The sequence below is a fragment of the Culex quinquefasciatus genome, chromosome 2 (assembly GCF_015732765.1).
Source record: "Culex quinquefasciatus strain JHB chromosome 2, VPISU_Cqui_1.0_pri_paternal, whole genome shotgun sequence".
Classification (NCBI taxonomy): Eukaryota; Metazoa; Arthropoda; class Insecta; order Diptera; family Culicidae; genus Culex; species Culex quinquefasciatus.
Window position 1 is genome coordinate 131517926 of NC_051862.1, and position 21502 is coordinate 131539427.

General features: G+C 38.3%; 2 protein-coding genes and 1 pseudogene across 2 annotated transcripts in view; 1 reads left to right on the forward strand and 2 right to left on the reverse strand.

Moving 5' to 3' along the window:
* Positions 1-645: 645 nt before the first annotated feature.
* On the reverse strand, positions 646-1728 carry LOC119766324 (annotated as a pseudogene).
* A 1381-nt stretch (positions 1729-3109) lies between these two features.
* LOC6038102 (probable ATP-dependent RNA helicase DDX23) lies at positions 3110-5876 on the reverse strand. Its single transcript, XM_038255583.1, has 3 exons — positions 5786-5876; positions 5677-5720; positions 3110-5615 (listed from the first exon to the last, which is right to left on the reverse strand). The coding sequence occupies exon 3, from the start codon at positions 5602-5604 to the stop codon at positions 3157-3159; it is 2448 nt and encodes an 815-aa protein (XP_038111511.1). The 5' UTR covers positions 5605-5615; positions 5677-5720; positions 5786-5876; the 3' UTR covers positions 3110-3156.
* Positions 5877-9114: 3238 nt separating this feature from the next.
* LOC6031939 (structural maintenance of chromosomes protein 4) overlaps positions 9115-21502 on the forward strand; it is a 51421-nt gene continuing 39033 nt past the window's right edge. Inside the window, exons 1-2 of the mRNA XM_001842568.2 lie at positions 9115-9474; positions 9536-11429. Coding sequence (XP_001842620.2) covers positions 9342-9474; positions 9536-11429 — 2027 coding nt within the window. The 5' untranslated portion in view covers positions 9115-9341. The remainder of the gene's footprint in view (positions 9475-9535; positions 11430-21502) is intronic.

Here is a 21502-nt window from a genome sequence, read left to right on the forward strand (position 1 = left end):
ATTCCAGCTCGGTATCGTGCAAGTCGCTGTGGGAGGTTGTTGAAAAACAATTGATTGCCCCTCAGCTACCAGATCGTGCGGGAGCCCCGAGTAACCAGTAATTGACAGCTATCGCCGAAGAACTACGCGAGAAGCATGGCCATTCTTTCAACGCCCATACCAGTGCATGGAAGCTGTGGGCAAATCACATTCAAGCGTTGCCAGCTCATGAGAAGGAGAGGCAAATGGAATTGTTGCCGCCCAACAATCTCTGGAAGTTTTTTCGTTCTGTGCCATTGAGAGAAGAAGTTCGAATGGCTAATATCCGACGTGGTTGTCAACGAAGGGTATGCTGTAGATCTAGAGCTGCTTGAAGAAGAGGTCGATCAGATGATCGCAATGGGACAACGAGTGAAGGCCAGGATTGCTGCAATGCGCGGCAAGTATGCCATCAATTCAAGTTTGGTGTCCACCATAGCAGAAGCTATGAGACCCGAGGAAAGTGAATTAAGCCAATCTCTTAGTTCACAGGTTACTGATCATTTGGATCACGAGCACGCGCCTCGTTGATGGTCTTCATTTGTTTTCTTGTTTTATCATAAATCTGGATTATTTTGTAAAATAAAATAAAAACTAAGATGTAGATGAATGACGTAGAACTGATGTTTATTCAATTGATTCGACTCCAAAGTTATTTTTGTTTTTCTCCGAAAGTCCAACTGAAGGGTCAAACACTCCTCCTGGCAAATATCCACAGTGCTTGAAGAGCTTCTTACAGTTAAAGTTAGCAAAGCTTGAGAAAATTTCTGTGGAAAAGTACGAGAGGTTGACGTTTGCATTTTCTTGGTAGTACTTCGTCATGTTCGTCATGCGTTTCTTTGCTAGCCCAAAAACGATCTCGATAGGATTAAAAAAAGGGCAGTACGGGGGGAGGAATACCGGGAGAATTCCTATAGATCGGAGGTACTTGATGATGTTGGCATCGCAGTGAATCCGCGCGCCGTCCATGATCCAGACAGAGTTGAAACCGGGGTACCTTTGCACTTGCGGATGTTTCAGCGCGAACGATCGACAGGCTTCGAAGAAAATTTTTCGTGTGAATGTACCCTCGGTTTCAGAACTGTCTAGCATTCCGTCGAGCCCCAACAAACAGAGAAATGATGCTCTAGGACGACGAGGACGACGCACGAATTCACCGTGAAATATGAACCGCTCCCCCCGTACGCCATATCCACGTGTCCTCAAGATATCGCGACTGTCGACAGCCACCTCGTCGAGGAAAACCAGATGGTAAAGGTCCCATTCTATGGCCTTCAGTTCCGCGTAATATCGAAAAATCTCGTCCTCTCGAATCTACAGCGCTCTTCGTTCGATCGCCTTCCAGCTTAGGCCCTCAGCGTGCAGGATTCGGCAGATGTAACTTTCGCTTACCTGCTTCCCAAATTGCCTGAAGAAAAGGTACCGACATTCGCCCAAGAACAGAACCGGCTTTGCTTTGTATGTCTCGACAATCCAACGCCTGTGCTCAGCTTTGAACTTCCGGAAGACCTGCTCCCGCTGCTTCCGAGATAGCAAACCGTTCTGCTCATAGCTAGTAATCCAACTGCTCATGGTAGACTTCGATTTCTTGAAAAGAATGGCCAAATCCGCTCGAGAGATTCCAAGGAAATAGTAGCCATACAAACAATGATATTTGGTGTTCAGCGAAGCTTGGGTGTTCTTCACGTTGTGGAGAATAACGTTAGACATGTGTGTGTGTGTGTGTGCAACCAACCAAACGGGACCACGCGGTCGCTTCTTACAAATTGAGTTGTTTCCATGTATTTTTAGATCTACATTCTATACATGCAAATAACTCGCATAGGCATTTGGAAGGTGTTAGCTCTGCCGAGCTTCGGTGACCCATTTCTACGCTGGCTAGCCGAGCGCGAGGTACTTCAGCTTTGTCGACAAGCCCCGCCCTGAAGAACGTTTGGACCAATCGGATTCAAACGTTATTTAGAACTTCCGAACCCTTGTCAAATAGAGTTATCTAAGCCCGCTCTCACGCACACTTGCACACCATATGTTTTGCTGGCGGGTACAAAATTTAACCTCAATCTTTTTCGTGTACGTATACGCAATACATGCGCACGTAGATAACTCTATGGACAAGGACCCAGCGCGTATATAGTTAATGGTGGTAACAGTATTCCTAATTCCAGTCATAGCTCACCAAGTCGCGATGGCCTTGTGGTTAGCATTTTTGCTTACCAATCCAAAGGACGGGGGATCGAACCCTGACTCGAGCGACTTTGATTTTTCGAACATGTTCAGAGTTTCAAGATTTATATTTCCTATACTTTCTCGTTGGGAGCAGATGGGAATCGAACCCAGGATCATTCGCTTACAAAGCGAACACCGTAACCAGTCAGCCACGGCCGCTCCTTGTGGAGAATAACGTTAGACATGTCCTGAAAAGTGTTCAATAAGTATAACAATGGGAGAGACGATGGACAAACTGAATCGTTACACTTACGAAGAGTAGATAAAATGAAGAAATAACAGGAACTGATCACACAAATAAATTGAATCGCCAAAAAACACCGTGATGCTCCGAGAAGTTTTTCAGTGAAACGAATTGACGTTAACGAAAATTAGTTAGTTTAAACCTGCTACGATCAAAATTCATCTTTGTTTCCTAAGCGTTTGACATCTCGCAATAGTGCGATCGGTAGCAATAATTTAGTGCGAAGTCCAAGTTAGTGGGAATTGCGCAATAGTAAAGATCGACAATTTGGAATTGCGATTTCTTCCTAATAAAAAAAAAAATATACCCATTTTAATCACACTAAGCCGTTCAACCAATTCTCATCACTTTTGCCGTTTCTGCTATAAAATCAACATTATCAGATGTTTCAACAATGGAGAGTTGCTTGCTCACTTTTATTTGATCTATTTGTTACTTTGGAACAGTCAAAAACACTTTATATAAGCTGTAATTCATGATCAAAGTGCTGATAGGCCGATAATAGAAATAGGCTGAGAAAGGGTATAGTTCCCCTAACGTGGATTGTTTCGCATTTCCAGGTTTTGGATTGTTACTAACTAGCAAATAAGCAAGGAATGTGATATGAATAACAAAACCCCGTTTCATTGAATTAAACACATTTATTTCCACCAATCCGTTCCATCCCTCTAAGCGAAAATCTTCTCCTCCCTTCGCTTCTTCGTCACGACCGTTCCCGGCTTGTGCTGCGCGTCCGGGTGGTTCATCAGCTCGGGCGGACACGACGACACCGGACTCGCCACAATAATCTGCTTGAGGTCGTAGAACAGATGGCTGTCGTCCTTGGTGCAGAACGAGATGGCGCAACCGGTCTTGCCGGCACGTCCCGTACGACCAATACGATGCGTGTAATCCTCGATCGTTTTGGCCATGTCGTAGTTGATGACGAGCGAGACGTCCTTGATGTCGATACCACGACCGGCGACGTCGGTGGCGACCAGGATGTCTTTGGAGCCGTTTTTGAGCGAAGCGAGGGCGTACTCGCGCTGTTCTTGACCTTTGCCGCCGTGGAGTGTGCACGCGTTGTAGCCGAGCTTCTCGAGACCCTTGGCGAGGACGTCGGCGCCCTTTTTCTGGTTGACGAAGATGATGCACGGCGGTTCGACGCCGCGGGACAGGATCTCCATGAGCTTCTTGCGTTTTTCGTTTTCGGTGACGATGTGGACGATTTGTTCAGTTCGTTCGGTTGGTTTGCCGACGGAACCGATGTAAACGGTGGCCGGGCGTCGGAGATACGTTCGAGCGAGGCGTTCGACGGCGGGAGGCATCGTAGCCGTGAACATGACCGTTTGGCGGTACTTTTTCTTCGTGTTGAAGTTCTCCATCAGTTTGGTGGCGTCCTCGGCTTCTTCCGTGTCCGGCTTGAGGTTCGTCACGGGCATGTACTCGAGGATCTTTTGAACGTCCGGTTCGAAGCCCATGTCAATCATACGATCGGCCTCGTCCATGACGATGTACGTGCACTGATTCAGGACCAGGTAACGATTCTCGAGCACGTCAATCAGACGACCCGGAGTGGCGATGACGATTTCACAACCCAACCGTAGACGGAAGCCTTGCTCTTCACGGGACAAACCTCCCACGACGACGACGGTTCGGATGCCGAGCGGTTGACCGAATTTCTGCGTTTCTTCTTCGATTTGTTGGGCCAACTCACGTGTTGGAGCCAGAATGATCGCGTACGGACCTTGGTCCGCCGTTTCCTGCCGTTCAATCTTCGGAAGACCCTGGATCCAGTTCAGCAGCGGGATAAGGAAGGCCAAAGTCTTACCAGAACCGGTTTCAGCAATACCGATAATGTCACGATTCTGTAGTCCAATCGGAATGGCCTGCCGCTGAATCGGAGTCGGTTCCTTGTAGCCGACCTTGTCGATGATCTCCAGCACCTCCTTCGGAAAGCCGGACTCCTTCCAGCTACGGATCGGGTTCGGAATCTTACCACCCTTAATTGTTACGTTGTAATCCTCTCGGAAAATACGCCAATCACGTTCCGTCATCTCGTCCACCTCCTTCTCCGACCAGTGCCGGTCGTCCCACTTTTGTTTGTCCTCCTTTTTCTTTACCTTCTTCAACCGGACCTTCTCCTGCTCCTTCTCGGCGTCGGTTCGCCGCTTCTCCAACAAATCTCCGTAAAACTTGCTCTGCTTTCGCTTCTGCTCTTTGATGTCAATCCCGGCAATGTTCCCGCGGCCAAAGAATTGCACGTGGTGTCGCTCCTTGTACAGATTGTTGTAATCCACCGAAGTGTCCTCTGCCGCGTCCCAATCAAACACAAACTTCCGGTCGTTCAATCTTCGCACGCGTCGCTTCTTCTTTATTATTCCCAAATACCGCTCACGAATCGCTTCCGTTTCCTTCTCCTTATCCTTAACCGGATTCTCCTCAACCACCGCTCCCCTCCCACCCTTATCATCCCCCTCCCCATCCTTCCCTTTGCCCTCACGTTCACGGTTCCGAATCCTCTCCATTCTCTCCCGTTCACGCTCCCGCTCCCTCTCCCTCCGGTCGTACTTCTCCAGCGGATCTCGCTTCTCCCGATTCAACAGCGCCGTCACCGGAACGTCCCCAAACTTGGGCACATTCGAGGCCTGCGCCGCCTTCATCGCGGCCACTTCCTCCTGCCGTCTCTTGAGCGCTTCCGCCGCCCGTTGCTCCTTCGTGATAAACTTCGGCTTGCTCCGGGCCTCCTCCTCCGCCTTCTTCTTCGCCAGCAGTTCTTCCAGCGAAAGTGGTTCCTTCTTCGAACCACCCACCGTCGGTTTCACCTCCGCCTTAACCTCCTCCACATCCGGATCCGCCTCGGACTTGCGCTCGTCTCTCTTCCGCTTATCATCCCGTTCGCGTTCCCGCGACCGTGATCGCTTCCTGCCGCCCAAATCCTGGCCACGGTCCCCGCGATCTCCCCTCATCGGTGGAGGACTCCGGTGGCCTCGGCCTCGGTTGTCCCGCTGGTCCAAGTCCCGGTCGTTGCCGTAGTTGCGATCGCGCTGCTGTGGACGATCACGCGGGAATCCACGGTCTCTGTCCAGGTCCATGCGTTCGCGGGACCGCGAGCGGCGCTTCCGAACGCCGGACATGGTTGTTTGAGCTGGAAGACAAGAGAAAAGTTGAATTTCGCCGATCGGGAACAAGAGCAAACGTTTGCAAACCTTTGAGGGAGGTTGACCGATATCACTAACAAACAGTTAAATTTCTGTCGAATATCAATAAAAATTGATAATTACACCTTTTATAAACTTTTTGTCACGATTTACAAACCTCTAAAAACACAAAAGATGTAGATTTTTGATAAAAATTCTCCCAAAAAAATCACAATCCACTCAGCCGCTTGAAATTTCTGGAAGTAAACAATGCAAACTTGACAGTTCCTCTGCAGATTTTTGCAAACAAGCGTACAAATTTCTGCAGCAATCGATTCTGAAGGGTCCTTTCACAAGATGATTGTGCACGGAGAAAAAAAATAAACCAGTTTTTTTAATAAATTTAAATGAACAAAAAAAATAAATCAAAAAAAATTAACAACAAAATTGTATAACAAATAAAATGATTAATAACAAAAATGAAATACATTTAAAACCTAAAAAAACGAGAAAAAAAAAAACAAAAAATCTAATTACTCGCTCTATTGCATAGAAACATTCGACAGAAACGTGCACTACGCGACGATGTTCGGAATTACAGCATGCCTGAAAATATTAAAATTTTTAGAAGTAAATTTTTTTTCAAATATTTTAACACCGATGAATGTTTTTGTAAAGTATGGCAATCGCATAAACAAACCAAATGATGTACAGTATGTAAAAAAAAAGTATTTACACCTCTTGGGCACAATACACATGTTCTGATGAAACATGTGAACAATTTAAAGTTTGACAGAAACCTTGTACTACGTTTTGTTCAGAAACTTATGTCGAACATTTTGCTACAAAAAGCTCATGAAAAGATGATTTCTATAAAAAGTTATAAAACTAATACTATTACAAAAATCAAAAAAGGTGCAAAAAAAGTTTGTACACCATTCGAAAAATTAACATAAATAAAGTTATTTGTTGACAAATCACCATAAATCCAGTCTTCCAACTCCAAATAGGCATCCTTTACTGATTATAAAAATAATTTGGATTGAATATAAAGTTTACTAACTACTTAGTATAAAAGTTTATTTAACTCTGTAAATTCTATGTAAAACTTATTCAAACTAAATTTTACAAACTTTTAATTTAACTAAACGTCAATATATTACCAAAGAATTGCTAAATAAACATTTTGGAGTGGGCATAACACCGTTTCGGGGGTCTTTGCATCGATAGAATAGATTTTTCGTTGGAATTTCGTACCAACCCAGAATTACGTCGTCGGGACGTCCCACGTTTTTAAATAATTAAAAAAATAAAAGTTTGCAAAATTAAGTTTAAAAAGTTTTATATAGATTTTCCAGAGTTTCAAAAACTTTTATACTAAGTAGTTAATAAACTTTATATTCAATCCAAATATTTTTTTAATCAATCAAGGATGCCTATTTTGAGTTGGGAGACTGGATTCACGGTGATTTGTCAACAAATAATTTTATTTATGTTAATTATTCGAAATGTGTACAAACTTTTTTTGCACCTTTTTTTGATTTTTGTGACAGTATTTGTTATAAAACTTTTTATAGAAATCATCTTTTGATGAGCTTCATGAGTAATTTTTAAATTTATTTTATCTAAATAATTCCTTGACATATTTTGTTATACAGTAGTTGTTCGGTAACTGGGCGTTGTTTAACTGGGCGCTCGATAACTGGGCTGTACCCCAGTTTAAAAGCAAACAAACGTCAAAAAACCAAAACCAACCAAAATGACAGAGGGGTTAATGGATGCAAAAATCATATTCAATAAATAAAAAATCTTTTTTCAAACTTTTGTTTAATTTCAAGTTACAATTAAAGAAATATGAAAAGTAAGCATTGCAAATAAATTTGAGTAACTTTTATTTTTATATTTCTTCTGGAAAATATTATGCATCGGTGGTCCCCTCATTATTTTTGGTTCAGCCCAGTTGACGAGCAACATTCGGTGACTGCGCTACGTTCTCAGCCCAGTTACCGAACAACTACTGTACCATGGTGTCATATCGGCAAAGTGTACGGATTTAAGCTCAGCAAGAGTTGGTAGCCTTATGTATAAATCATAGAGGCTCATTTATTTTTTTTATCTTTTTTCCTCAAATTTACCAAAAAGCTCCTTTGAAAAATTGATTAAAATAAGATTTAGTTGATTGATAATTCTACTTATGTGTATATTGTTGATAGAACAAACTATTAGGAAACAAAGGAAAAGAAAACAGGAAAAAAGTAATGTTCAAAAACTTTTACATAACATTTGATCATTAATTCCAACTTTTGCAACATTTAACTCAAATTATCAAAAATATCGAACATCTTTTTGGAAAAATCGTTTAAATAAAATACCAGTCACAATTAATCACAACAAATCACCACACATTATGATCATTGACGAAATTGCCACACTTTGCAATACCACACATTTCTGATTTTTGATTTTTTATTATAAACGCATATTTCCCTTAAAACTGCTCAAAATGTATGGAGGCTGTCATTCCGAACACCGCAGGAACAACAGCGAAACTAGTGGAAAAAATGTCATCGAATTCTTCAATTTGGTCCTAAAATGAAGCTTAGATTGCTGATATTATTGTTTACAGCGATAAAGCTTATTTTTCTGAGTACAATGACCCTTTGTACGAGCACAAAGAGTTTAAAATGGATTTTTAAATCAATTTTGAAAAATTAACCTTGCGGTCCTTCTTGACAGAAAAGCTCCTACTTGACAGCTCGTTCCAAGGGGACCATAGTTGATCCATCGAAAAAATGTTGTCTTGTCAAAAAAAAAATTGCATTAAAATGAAAAAAAGTGATCAGAAATGGTTTGTAATCGTGTTTTTTACCGTTGTTCATAAAAATTGACATAGGACTTTAGTACCCAATTGCCTTGGCGTTCTCGTTGCGAGATTCCTACTCGAAATTAGGTGTCCGAAGGCTTAATATGGCGTCGTTTACCAATATGAGATTATTTGTGGACGAACCAAGGGACGAACCAAATAATTGGGTCCTAAAATGAAGCTTAGATTGCTGATATTATTGTTTACAGCGAAAAAGCTTATTTTTCTGAGTACAATGACCCTTTGTACGACCACAAAGAGATGCTCGAAAAGGACAAGGCCAGCTTCTTGCAGGAACTGCGGCTGTTCCACGACCGGAAAGGGGTAAAAGAAGTTTGGGTGTTTTGTGGCGTTTGTAATTGATTTTGTTTGTTTTTGTAGGAGGGGAGGTAGGAATGAGGATTCGCACCGGTTGTATTCGGTGGTGGTGGCTCGGCATTGATGGTTGAATGTGTGTACGCTTTGTATTTGGAAATGCGGAAAAAAAACGAAAAAAAAAAAACTTATGGATTCAGAATTTTTTAAATTTTTTATCATAATGAATCACCACGTGAATCACCCTATTTCAGCCTCTGCGCAATGCCACCCTTCAGGAACACTCTCCCTCTCACCGCGTCCTTCATTTTCCGTTGACAGTTTGACGCGCAATCGTCGCAAATTCAAATCGCCGTCAACTCGCTTCGCTCTTCGCTCCAAAAACCGCCGCCGCCAGTTTTGTAAACAACACAGCAATCCGCAACAAGCTTTTTTCCCATAATCCGTTACAGTTCCGTAATCGTCGTCGTCGTCGTCGCGTTCGCCGTCGGTCGGGTCGCGTGTTCCGGTTGTATTGTTTTCGGGGTTACTTTTGATTTCAGGCTTTGGGGTTGACATGAGCAAAAACAAACGCCGCTCGGGAGGCGGCCAAGCTGCGGCGGCGGAATCCGCCCAGCAACAGCAGCAACCTCCCCCGGAGGCCATGGAGGTGGACGCGGACGACGCCAATTTGTCCGAGGATGAGGAGGGTAGGTTGATTGGAGGTTTGTTGGTTGAGGTGGGATTGATTTTTGGTTTTGTTTCTTTTAGGGGGAACTCGCGTCGGAGGGATCTACATTCCGCCACCGGTGCCGCCGTACTGTTCGACGGAGTGCAAGGGACCGCGGTTGATTATTACAAACATATCGAATTATAACTTTAAGAGTTATGCGGGGCACGTGATGTTGGGGCCGTTTCACCAGCGCTTCTCTGCGATTATCGGTCCGAACGGGAGTGGCAAGAGTAATGTGATCGATTCCATGTTGTTTGTGTTTGGGTATCGGGCGCAGAAGATTCGGAGTAAGAAGCTGTCGGTGCTGTTGCACAGTTCGTCGAAGCATCCAAACACGCAGAGCTGCACCGTTGGGGTTCACTTTCAGCAGATTCTTGACCGGGAGGATGGTTCTTTTGAGGTGGTTCCGAACACGGAGTTTGTCGTGGCGAGGACTGCGTCGCGGGACAATTCGTCGTACTATACGATTGATAATCGGAAGGTGCACTTTAAGGAGGTGTCGAAGTTGCTGAAGCAGCACGGCATCGATTTGGACCACAATCGGTTCCTGATTCTGCAGGGCGAGGTCGAGTCGATTTCGATGATGAAGCCGAAGGCGCTCACGGAGAACGATTGCGGGTTGTTGGAGTATTTAGAGGACATTGTGGGAACGACGCGGTACAAGCAACCGTTGGTGAAGATCAACGAGCGCGTCGAGGCGCTGAACGAGGAACGAACCGAGAAGCACAACCGGTGCAAACTGGCCGAGCGCGAGATGAAAGACCTGGAAAAGCCGATGAACGAAGCCGTTGAGTACTTGAAGCTGGAGAATTCCCTCACTCGCACCCGGAACCAGCAAATCCAAAAGTATCTCAGCGAGCAAAAGAAGAAGATCGTCGAGCTGGACCAGGAACGGGACCAGGCCGCGGCGATCCTCACCAAACACGACGAAACTTTTGAAGCGCTCAAAAAGGAACGCATCGAGAAGGAAAATCTCGTCAAAGAGGAAATCAAGCAGTACGACTCGCTGGTCAAAGCGAAGGAAGACAAAGAGGCCGCCCTCAAGTCCTCCCTGGACAAATACACCAAGGTCCAAGCCAACATGAAGGCCACCAACGAGCGGCGCAAAAAGACCATGACCCAAATCGAAACCGAGAAAAAGAAACTCCACGAACTCCAAGCCGTCCCCGAAAAGAACGCCAAGGAAATAACCGAATCGGAAAAGAAAATCGAATCTCTCACCCGGCAAAAGACCGACCTTGAAACAACCCTCGCCGAGAATCTCACCACCCTCAAGGACGAAACCCAGCCCCTGCTCGAGCAAAAAGAGCAACTCCAAACCGAACTGATCGACCTGAAAAAAGCCGTCGACGACTCCAAATCCGCTCTCGCCCTCGCCGAATCCGAGCTCAAAATCTGTCAACACAACGAAACCACCGAAAAGCGCAAGCTCGAAACCCTCAAATACTCCTACGAAGAGTCCGCAAAATCCCACCAGGAAAAGCAAACCCGCCTCCAAGAACTCGAACAATCCTTCCCCCAACTCCAGCAAGACTTCACCGCCGCCCAAAACAAACTCAAAGAAAACGTCACCGAAGAAAAGGACCTCCGCAACCAACTCCGCACCATCCAAGGCAAGCTCCAAGAGTCGATGCAATCGATGCAGGCCACCCGCTCCCAAGGCAAAGTCCTGGACGCCCTGATGCGACAGAAGAACGAAGGCAGAATCCCCGGAATCCTGGGTCGGTTGGGAAATCTCGGTGGAATCGACTCGCAGTACGATGTGGCCATCTCGACCTGCTGTGGCCACCTGGACTTTATCGTCGTGGAGACGGTGAACGATGCGCAGGCTTGCATTGACTTTTTGAAGAAGCACGACATTGGGCGGGCGTCGTTTGTCGCGCTGGAGAAGATTCAGCAGTATCAGCAGTATTGTCACAACCGGATACAGACGTGAGTGTTTGCTTTTGTGATGTTGGTACTTTAGACATATCGTATGAAACGTATAAGTATGCAGATCGGAAGGAACGCGGTCATGAAATGATGCGCATTCTTTTCGGGATCCCCACCCAGAAACATTCAAAAAGTTAAAAATTTAATTTAACTTTAAAATATTTATTAAAAAACCTCTGACAACAATTATTAATTATAAACAAAATTCTGAAATCAATAAATTAAAATTTCTTTAAAAATACTGAAATTAGAAATTCTTAAATTATAAAACTAGAAATACCTACTAAATTTATAAAATTATTGAAATACAGTTAAACCTCGCATAGTGCGCAAGCGTTATGCTTTGTATTTCTTCGATTACGTTACGCAGTTACGCAGATCTCGCTTGCTTTTTTTAAAGGAACCCATGGCGCATTGGTTGTTTTGAAAAAGTTATCTATAAATCATTTAAGTATGAAATTGTGAAATTATGATATTAAAAATAAGGCTGGAATTTTTTTTTACAGTTTTCTGAAATCCTGCAATTCTTAAATTCTTAAATTCTTAAATTCTTAAATTCTTAAATTCTTAAATTCTTAAATTCTTAAATTCTTAAATTCTTAAATTCTTAAATTCTTAAATTCTTAAATTCTTAAATTCTTAAATTCTTAAATTCTTAAATTCTTAAATTCTTAAATTCTTAAATTCTTAAATTCTTAAATTCTTAAATTCTTAAATTCTTAAATTCTTAAATTCTTAAATTCTTAAATTCTTAAATTCTTAAATTCTTAAATTCTTAAATTTTAAATTCTTAAATTCTTAAATTCTTAAATTCTTAAATTCTTAAATTCTTAAATTCTTAAATTCTTAAATTCTTAAATTCTTAAATTCTTAAATTCTTAAATTCTTAAATTCTTAAATTCTTAAATTCTTAAATTCTTAAATTCTTAAATTCTTAAATTCTTAAATTCTTAAATTCTTAAATTCTTAAATTCTTAAATTCTTAAATTCTTAAATTCTTAAATTCTTAAATTCTTAAATTCTTAAATTCTAAATTCTTAAATTCTTAAATTCTTAAATTTTAAATTCTTAAATTCTAAATTCTTAAATTCTTAAATTCTTAAATTCTTAAATTCTTAAATTCTTAAATTCTTAAATTCTTAAATTCTTAAATTCTTAAATTCTTAAATTCTTAAATTCTTAAATTCTTAAATTCTTAAATTCTTAAATTCTTAAATTCTTAAATTCTTAAATTCTTAAATTCTTAATTCTTAAATTCTTAAATTCAAATTTTTAAATTCTTAAATTCTTAAATTCTTAATTCTTAAATTCTTAAATTCTTAAATTCTTAAATTCTTAAATTCTTAAATTCTTAAATTCTTAAATTCTTAAATTCTTAAATTCTTAAATTCTTAAATTCTTAAATTCTTAAATTCTTAAATTCTTAAATTCTTAAATTCTTAAATTCTTAAATTCTTAAATTCTTAAATTCTTAAATTCTTAAATTCTTAAATTCTTAAATTCTTAAATTCTTAAATTCTTAAATTCTTAAATTCTTAAATTTTAAATTCTTAAATTCTTAAATTCTTAAATTCTTAAATTCTTAAATTCTTAAATTCTTAAATTCTTAAATTCTTAAATTCTTAAATTCTTAAATTCTTAAATTCTTAAATTCTTAAATTCTTAAATTCTTAAATTCTTAAATTCTTAAATTCTTAAATTCTTAAATTCTTAAATTCTTAAATTCTTAAATTCTTAAATTCTTAAATTCTTAAATTCTTAAATTCTTAAATTCTTAAATTCTTAAATTCTTAAATTCTTAAATTCTTAAATTCTTAAATTCTTAAATTCTTAAATTCTTAAATTTTAAATTCTTAAATTCTTAAATTCTTAAATTCTTAAATTCTTAAATTCTTAAATTCTTAAATTCTTAAATTCTTAAATTCTTAAATTCTTAAATTCTTAAATTCTTAAATTCTTAAATTCTTAAATTCTTAAATTCTTAATTCTTAAATTCTTAAATTCTTAAATTCTTAAATTCTTAAATTCTTAAATTCTTAAATTCTTAAATTCTTAAATTCTTAAATTCTTAAATTCTTAAATTCTTAAATTCTTAAATTCTTAAATTCTTAAATTCTTAAATTCTTAAATTCTTAAATTCTTAAATTCTTAAATTCTTAAATTCTTAAATTCTTAAATTCTTAAATTCTTAAATTCTTAAATTCTTAAATTCTTAAATTCTTAAATTCTTAAATTCTTAAATTCTTAAATTCTTAAATTCTTAAATTCTTAAATTCTTAAATTCTTAAATTTTTAAATTCTTAAATTCTTAAATTCTTAAATTCTTAAATTCTTAAATTCTTAAATTCTTAAATTCTTAAATTCTTAAATTCTTAAATTCTTAAATTCTTAAATTCTTAAATTCTTAAATTCTTAAATTCTTAAATTCTTAAATTCTTAAATTCTTAAATTCTTAAATTTTTAAATTCTTAAATTCTTAAATTCTTAAATTCATAAATTCTTAAATTCTTAAATTCTTAAATTCTTAAATTCTTAAATTCTTAAATTCTTAAATTCTTAAATTCTTAAATTCTTAAATTCTTAAATTCTTAAATTCTTAAATTCTTAAATTCTTAAATTCTTAAATTCTTAAATTCTTAAATTCTTAAATTCTTAAATTCTTAAATTCTTAAATTCTTAAATTCTTAAATTTTAAATTCTTAAATTCTTAAATTCTTAAATTCTTAAATTCTTAAATTCTTAAATTCTTAAATTCTTAAATTCTTAAATTCTTAAATTCTTAAATTCTTAAATTCTTAAATTCTTAAATTCTTAAATTCTTAAATTCTTAAATTCTTAAATTCTTAAATTCTTAAATTCTTAAATTCTTAAATTCTTAAATTCTTAAATTCTTAAATTCTTAAATTCTTAAATTCTTAAATTCTTAAATTCTTAAATTTTTAAATTCAAAAATTCTAAAGTTTTTATATTCGTTGTTTTTTGTATTTTTAGATTTTGAATTTTAAATTTAATTTGAATTTTTTAAAATTTAAAACTTTTCAGTTAATTTTTCAAATTTCATAATTTTTATTTCTTAAATTCTGAAATTTTAAAAAATCCTTAATTTTAAAATTTTATTCTCAAACTTTTATTTTTTTGAAAAATAGAGTTTTTGAATGTTAGAATTTCGGGGTTTCCGTAGAATTGTGTTTTAGAATTTCTATATTTCTGATTTTTTAATCTTTTTCAGGCTTCGAATTTTGAATATTTTGAGCTATTGAATTTATAAATACTTTACTATTCAAATTATTATTGAGTGCATAATTGGCAAAGGGAGCGCGTGGTCTCATTTATTATTCGGAGTGAAAAGTGATGTTTTTTTGTGTGTGCCTTTTGTTTCGCATTTTTGTCGTGAATTGTGTGCTGCGAAAAGGAGATTACCCTCTGAAAATGCAGCGTCTTCAGTGCATAATTGGCAAAGGGAGCGCGTGGCCGTAAAAAAATATTCGGAGTGAAAAGTGATTTTTTTGTGATTTTCAAAGCCCTTCCTATATCATCGTTGATCGGAAGGCACGGCGTCGGGTGGATTGTGTTTAAATTTTTCGAATAAGGTTTTTTTATATAATGATCGAAAGACGCACTGACAATTTAGATCGTCGAGTTAATAATGGAGCAAAATAGCATCGTTGCTCGGAAGGCTCGCCGATGGGTCTGTTATGAAAGTCCTCCCTATAGCGTCGTAGCTCGGGAGGCATTGAAAAGCTAATACCTTATCCTACTAACCCAAAAAAAATTAATCACGTGATGCTTGAAGAAGATGCTGTGGATTCAACGGTCTCAAGCGGTATCAACAAGTATATAGCAAAAAACTATGTGCTTGATGAGTCTGCAACTTCAACTATCGGACTAACATTCCTCCCTTTCGTTGAACTGCAGGCTTCTTGGGAGGGCGCCGGTATTGACTAATAAAGTAGAGATCTTCAGAGGTTAAACAGTGAACGGATGGTTGGCTCCCACTGATCATTTTTGATTCATTGTTTAACTTCAGCTAATCTGTCAATAACGGAGTAGCAGCTCACTGGCAGTGAACCATGCTCATGCTCATTTTACTATTAAAATTATTATTCAATTCTGCATATTTTTTATTTTGAATTTCCTAATTTCAAATATTAAAAAAAATATTAAAATATCCTTTTTTTTTGTTATTAAAAATTTCTGAAATGTTTGGTATTCCACATCTTTGAAGTTTTATTTTTGAATTATTTGCATTGTTGATTTCAAAAATTTCAGATTGTTATTGAATTTTTCAGTCAGAAAATTGATATTTGTATGATTATTTTCAAGTTTTTTTTCACTCTGGTTTACTTCATTGCGGTCCCGCTCGTGTGGATCAATCGGACAGCGCACTGAACTCACAATCCAGAGGTTGCTGGTTGGCAATAGTGACCGACCTTAATGGCCAAACAAAAAAATACGGGTCTAATTATTTTGGCCAAGGAACCCCCAGAAAAATTTTGAGTCCGATCGGAGAACTTTTTTTCGGTTTAGGCTCTTTTCAAATGGAATTGCTGTATATCGAAAACTAAATTATTTAAACGGTTGTAATTATCAGTCGCATTCAAAAATGAAAATTCCAATTCTTTGATTTTTTCATCCAAACATATAACAAACAAGCACCGCGCAAAGAAACGTCAAACGCCACTTTCTGTTTCTGTTACTTTTTAACTGCGTACCGAGTAAAGGCTAGTATGCAGACCGGAAGGAAAGGGGTCAAGAAACAGCTTTACGAACAGCAGAACAAAGGAGAGGGAGCGTTTTCTTGGGGCTTTTCTTCACCCTCTCTGGCTTGCTTTCGCTGCCGCTGCTGCCCATTTGAAATTTTTCTTGGCCGGTTCCTTCCGAAGTGCGTATACCGCTTAAGAAAAATCTTTTCGTAACCCTTTCCTTGACCCTTTGCGATCCTTCCGATCTGCGTTTCAGCCTTTATCTTGATTTTTTTTGTGTTTTCTAAACTTGTGCGAATTTTGTAAAACAATCAGTATGACAAAAAAAACTAAATAAAAATAAAAATAAAAAATGCAAAATTTACCATGCTTTATAAAACTTTATTACAGCTGCACAGAAAAAAGTTGAATTTTTGAATGTTGAATATTACAGTGAAACCTCTTATTACGCGGTGCGTTACGTTTTTCTAATTTGTCGATTTCTCTGGAACGACGCAACATTTTTGCAATCTTTTAAAAGCAATTTGTAGGGTTTGTTCAGATCTACAAAACGCTTTTTGAAGCTTGCAAAAATATTGTATGGTTTAAGAATAATCTACGAAACAAAAAGCGTAACGCCACCGCATAAAAAGAGGTTTCTCTGTACCTCTTTTTGCCTTCCTCACCTCACTGCGGCAAGGCTATAAAATCACTCGAAAAATGAACTTCTTAAATACACCTCCTAGATATTCCTTCACGTATACCTATCGACTCAGAATCAAATTCTGAACAAATGTCTATGGGGATGTGTGTAGACATGATTTTTTTCCACACGATTATCTCAGAACTGGCTGAACCGGTTTTGGCCGGATCCACCTTATTCTGTTCGTTTTGGGGTCCCCTAAGACCCTATTAAATTTTATTCTGTTTAGTGAAGTACTTTTAAAGTTATGCCATGAAAATGTTTTTGTGTAGCTACAAAAAAGGGTGATTTTTGCATAACCTCAAAGGCCGGATCTTTTTGCTTACGCACGAGAGCCGCGCAGCATGCGTATCGCCCGGTTGCCACATTTCTTAAGCAGTGTCTGTGTCTCTTCTGGAAAAAGTCTGTATTAATTATGTTGCTGATATATATGTAGGGTAGGGTAGTCATCAATGAGACACTTTTGGTTTTCAACATTCAAAGATTTTTCTCATTTTTTCATCAGCATGTTTTAATGGGCTTTTTGTTGCATTTTCTTTCTTTTAATGTGTTCTAACATTGACCAAAATATGAGATCGATCCGACATCTACAGCCAGAGTTATTCAACTGTCTCATTGTAGACGCACTTGGCAGGAACAATGAGACAGCTGGGGAACAATGAGACACACTACGAAAATCAAGATTTTTCTCATAAAACATCATGTTTTGTATTGTTCCACTACAGGTAACTTGCCTTGAACATTTTAGAGCAATTTTGCCAACATGAAACTTTAATTAACAAAAGTTATACTAAAAAGTATTTAAATTTTGTAAAATCCGTATATTTATACCAAATAACTTTGTGTTTTTGGTTAAATGAAGTTGAAACTCTATAAATATGCCAAAAATTACTTTCAATTCATGTTTTGAAAGATTTACATTGATTTTGAAATGTTTAATGAAGAAAAATCAAAGTGTCTCATTGTTACCCATGAGCTGCAATGAGTGGGGAACAATGAGACAGCCCTGGATTCTGGGTATATTCTAAATTTTAGTCAAACCTAATGCAAGGACATTTTAGCCCAACTCAATCCCTATGGAACGTCGAAAGAAATTTGAAGAAATATTAGTTTTGGTGTAAATGGCAGCCTACGAGCGAAAAAGTTTTTTTTGTCCATAATTTACTTTTACACCCCGGTAGCGGCTTCGGCTGCCTGTTTAGTTTAGTTTTAGTTACTTTTACACCCCAGAATCAAACATTTATGAATAACTTTTCAAGGGAGCGTCCATAACCAAAGCCACTATAATGGCAGACGTGTATCCAGTAGACACACCTTTCCCCCAAATATGAGCCTGATTGGTTGAAACTACGACTTGTGAGAGCCATTTTATCATTGTTCCCCGTGTCTCATTGATGACTACTCTACCCTATACATCATTTTGTCTCGACATAGATTTACACGAACTTTTTACTGAAATACACAACTCATAAGACATTGTTTACTAACAATAGAAGGACAGCATGCAATTCCATCGTTCACCTAATGTTGGCATATTAGCACATTTGAATTCAATTACAGAGCCCCCCTTTACTCCTTTATTTTGGAGAGTTGGTAAAAAAGGAATTGAAAATTGCTGTTATGGTAAAAAATTTAATGAAAAAAATAAAAATAAAAAATCTTAAATTAATTTGTAAATACAACATGAATGTGAGGAAGGCACCAACCACCTTATGGTGGATTAAGTGAAGTTTTTTTTAGTAATATTACATAAAAAATGTGTAAAAATTTGAACCTGATGAATATTCATCAAAAACTGATGAAAATTCATCATTTTCTGCGGTAAAATTATTCATTTTTTTAACACAAAATCTGTCACCATTTTCTGATGAACATTACCATCATTTTTTTTCTGTGTGTGTTTCTGTCACAAATTTGCAAAACATCATTAAATTTCATGAGTTTCCCTGATATGTGGTCCCAAAAAGTGCCCCACATGCCCCGCAGAAACTTCGGGAAGTTTAGCTGTAGATTCGGCGTTATTTGATGTAAAAACGATACTTAATCCACCTTTAGGTGATTGGTGCCTTCCTCTCATTCATAAAGACAATACATTCAGTAAAAATAGCAACATTCCCTTAACATGTTTAACAAATCAATTTTATTACTGATTTCTTTTGATAGGGTTCGCAGACCTTCAATTTTTCTGGCTCATCGGCAAGGTCTGATAAAAAAAACCTATCCAACGAAAGTTCACATGGAAGATTCAGACCAGAGCTGAAAATGTCAGGGGTCCTGACGCGAAAATCGGCGACGCATACACGATTTTTTCAAATCCATTCACTGAACCGCAAAACCGTGACATAAACAAACCCGACTCAGTCGTGAGTGCCCTAGCTCACTGAGCAGCTGCAATGTGAGGCAGTAGTCGACCAACGCTCATTCGACGTTGCACGCACACACATAAAGAAACAAGTTTTTACACAAAAAGTTGGTATTTATGCGTGGAAATGTAATTTTGAATATAAGTTATGGTTGTTTTAAGTGTTTTGCACAGTCTAGAACCATTCAATAAAGGAGAAAAGCTCGGAACTTAACCTCAAAGGTAAACAACCGAATGAACTTTTTTGACAGATGTCAGTTCCGGCACTTAGCAATTAAAATTATAATTTTTTCCGGTTGTTCCGTTTCGCATGGACACAAACACTCCTGGTCACGGGTCAAGGACACGGCCACGGGAATGGCCAGGAACAGACACCTACACGGCCAGGGACACGAAAACGGCCAGAAGCACGGGCACGAACACGGGCAGGAGTCCGGACAAGGACACGGCCTAGAGCACGGCCACGGGAACGATCAGGAACAGGCAACTTCGTGGTCAGGTGCACGTACACGAACACGGCCAGAAGCACGGACAAGCACACGGGCACTAAGACGAAAAAAAAACTCGGATTATGACGTTTCGCGTAATCGGAGGCAAATTCAAATTCAAAAAAATGCTAAGTCCCGATTTGGCACCTGTCAAACCACTCAAATGGCACTCACAAAATGAATACTGAGTTCTTTGAGTTCATTTGCTACGTCACGGTTTTCTTGCCTATAGGCAACAGGCAACTTCGTGGTCAAGTGCACGTACACGAACACGGCCAGAAGCACGGACAAGCACACGGGCACTAAGACGGAAAAAAACTCGGATTATGACGTTTCGCGTAATCGGAGGCAAATTCAAATTCAAAAAAATGCTAAGTCCCGATTTGACACCTGTCAAACCACTCAAATGGCACTCACAAAATGAATACTGAGTTCTTTGAGTTCATTTGCTACGTCACGGTTTTCTTGCCTATTGTTCAAAAATAGTGAAATAGTGTTTAGAGAGGATTTTACGAGTCACTCATACGACACGAATTGAGTGAGTGTAGCTCATTTTTTCACGTCTCTCATTCTCCAGCAGCCGACCGGCACAAGTCAGGCGGCAGTGGTTGAACGGACACAGTAGGCTTACAGTCACATGCTAGCAGTGAACTGACATTTTGGTTTGCTTCATGTGTACGCTGGGTTGGAAACATTTTGCAGGCCTGATTCAGACAATATTTTTATCACAATATCTCAGATCCGGCCTCCAGAAAGTATATAAATAACACTTAATTGCCAATAACTTTTGATAGGGTTGCCAGATCCTTGGTGTTTTAAGCTCATTTGAAAGGTCTTTCAATTATCTAACTAACGATGGGTCGCATGATGGACCCGGACATAATTTTTACTGAAATATCTGAGATCCGGCCTCCAAAAAGTGTATAAATAACACTTAAGTGCTAATAACTTTTGATAGGGTTGTCAGATCTTCAATGTTTTGGGCTCATTGGAAAGGGCTTTTTAATACCTTTCTGAAAATGTATAACATGATAGGGTTTCTTGCAAAAACCACCCTTTTTACAATCTTCCGGACATACGCCAAAATCGTTTTTTTCAGCATAACTTCTGAAGTACTTAACTAAACTTGCTGATTTAAAATAGAGACCTATGGGACCTCAAGACGGATCGAATGAGACTAATACGGTCAAAATCCGTTCATCCAGTCCGGAGATAATCGAGTGACAATTCTGTTGTCCACCCACCTACACACATCCACACAGACATTTGCTCAGAACATGATTCTGAGTCGATAGGTATACGTGAAGGTGGGTCTATTAGGTCGAATTAAGAAGTTCATTTTTCGAGTGATTTTATAGCCTTTCCTCAGTAAGGTGAGGAAGGCAAAAAGTTTACCGTACTACGAAATCTTTTTTCTCCGAGAATCGAGTATCGGTTGCTTGAAAGTTGCTTATTGGACACTTTAACGTTGATATACTTCTCAATAAGTTGCCATTGTTCTGAAAGATCTGTAAACATTGTTTCATTCATAATTTTCAAAACTCAAGGACGAAAAAAAACAACTTAGTAAGATTATTTTAGATTTTAGCCCAGTCTACAAAATGCGTCTTAAACAGGGTTCCAGCCAAATCGCCAAATATTTGATGCCCAATCCGTTGAAGAAGTCGTGTCGTGCTTCTTGTTCAATGATCTCCTCCTCAGGAAATAGTGATTCCATCGCGTTTTGCATGGTATCTGAGGCAGGGGAACTCCAGTGTTCTTAAAACGATTCATGTATTCGGCTTTACGATACGACTCAACGATTTTAGTATTTTCCTTGAGCTCGCTCTCGTGCCGCT

Bases quoted from the DNA above. Each gene is read 5' to 3' on its own strand.
- LOC6038102 (XM_038255583.1), bottom strand. From the start codon at position 5,604: ATGTCCGGCGTTCGGAAGCGCCGCTCGCGGTCCCGCGAACGCATGGAC.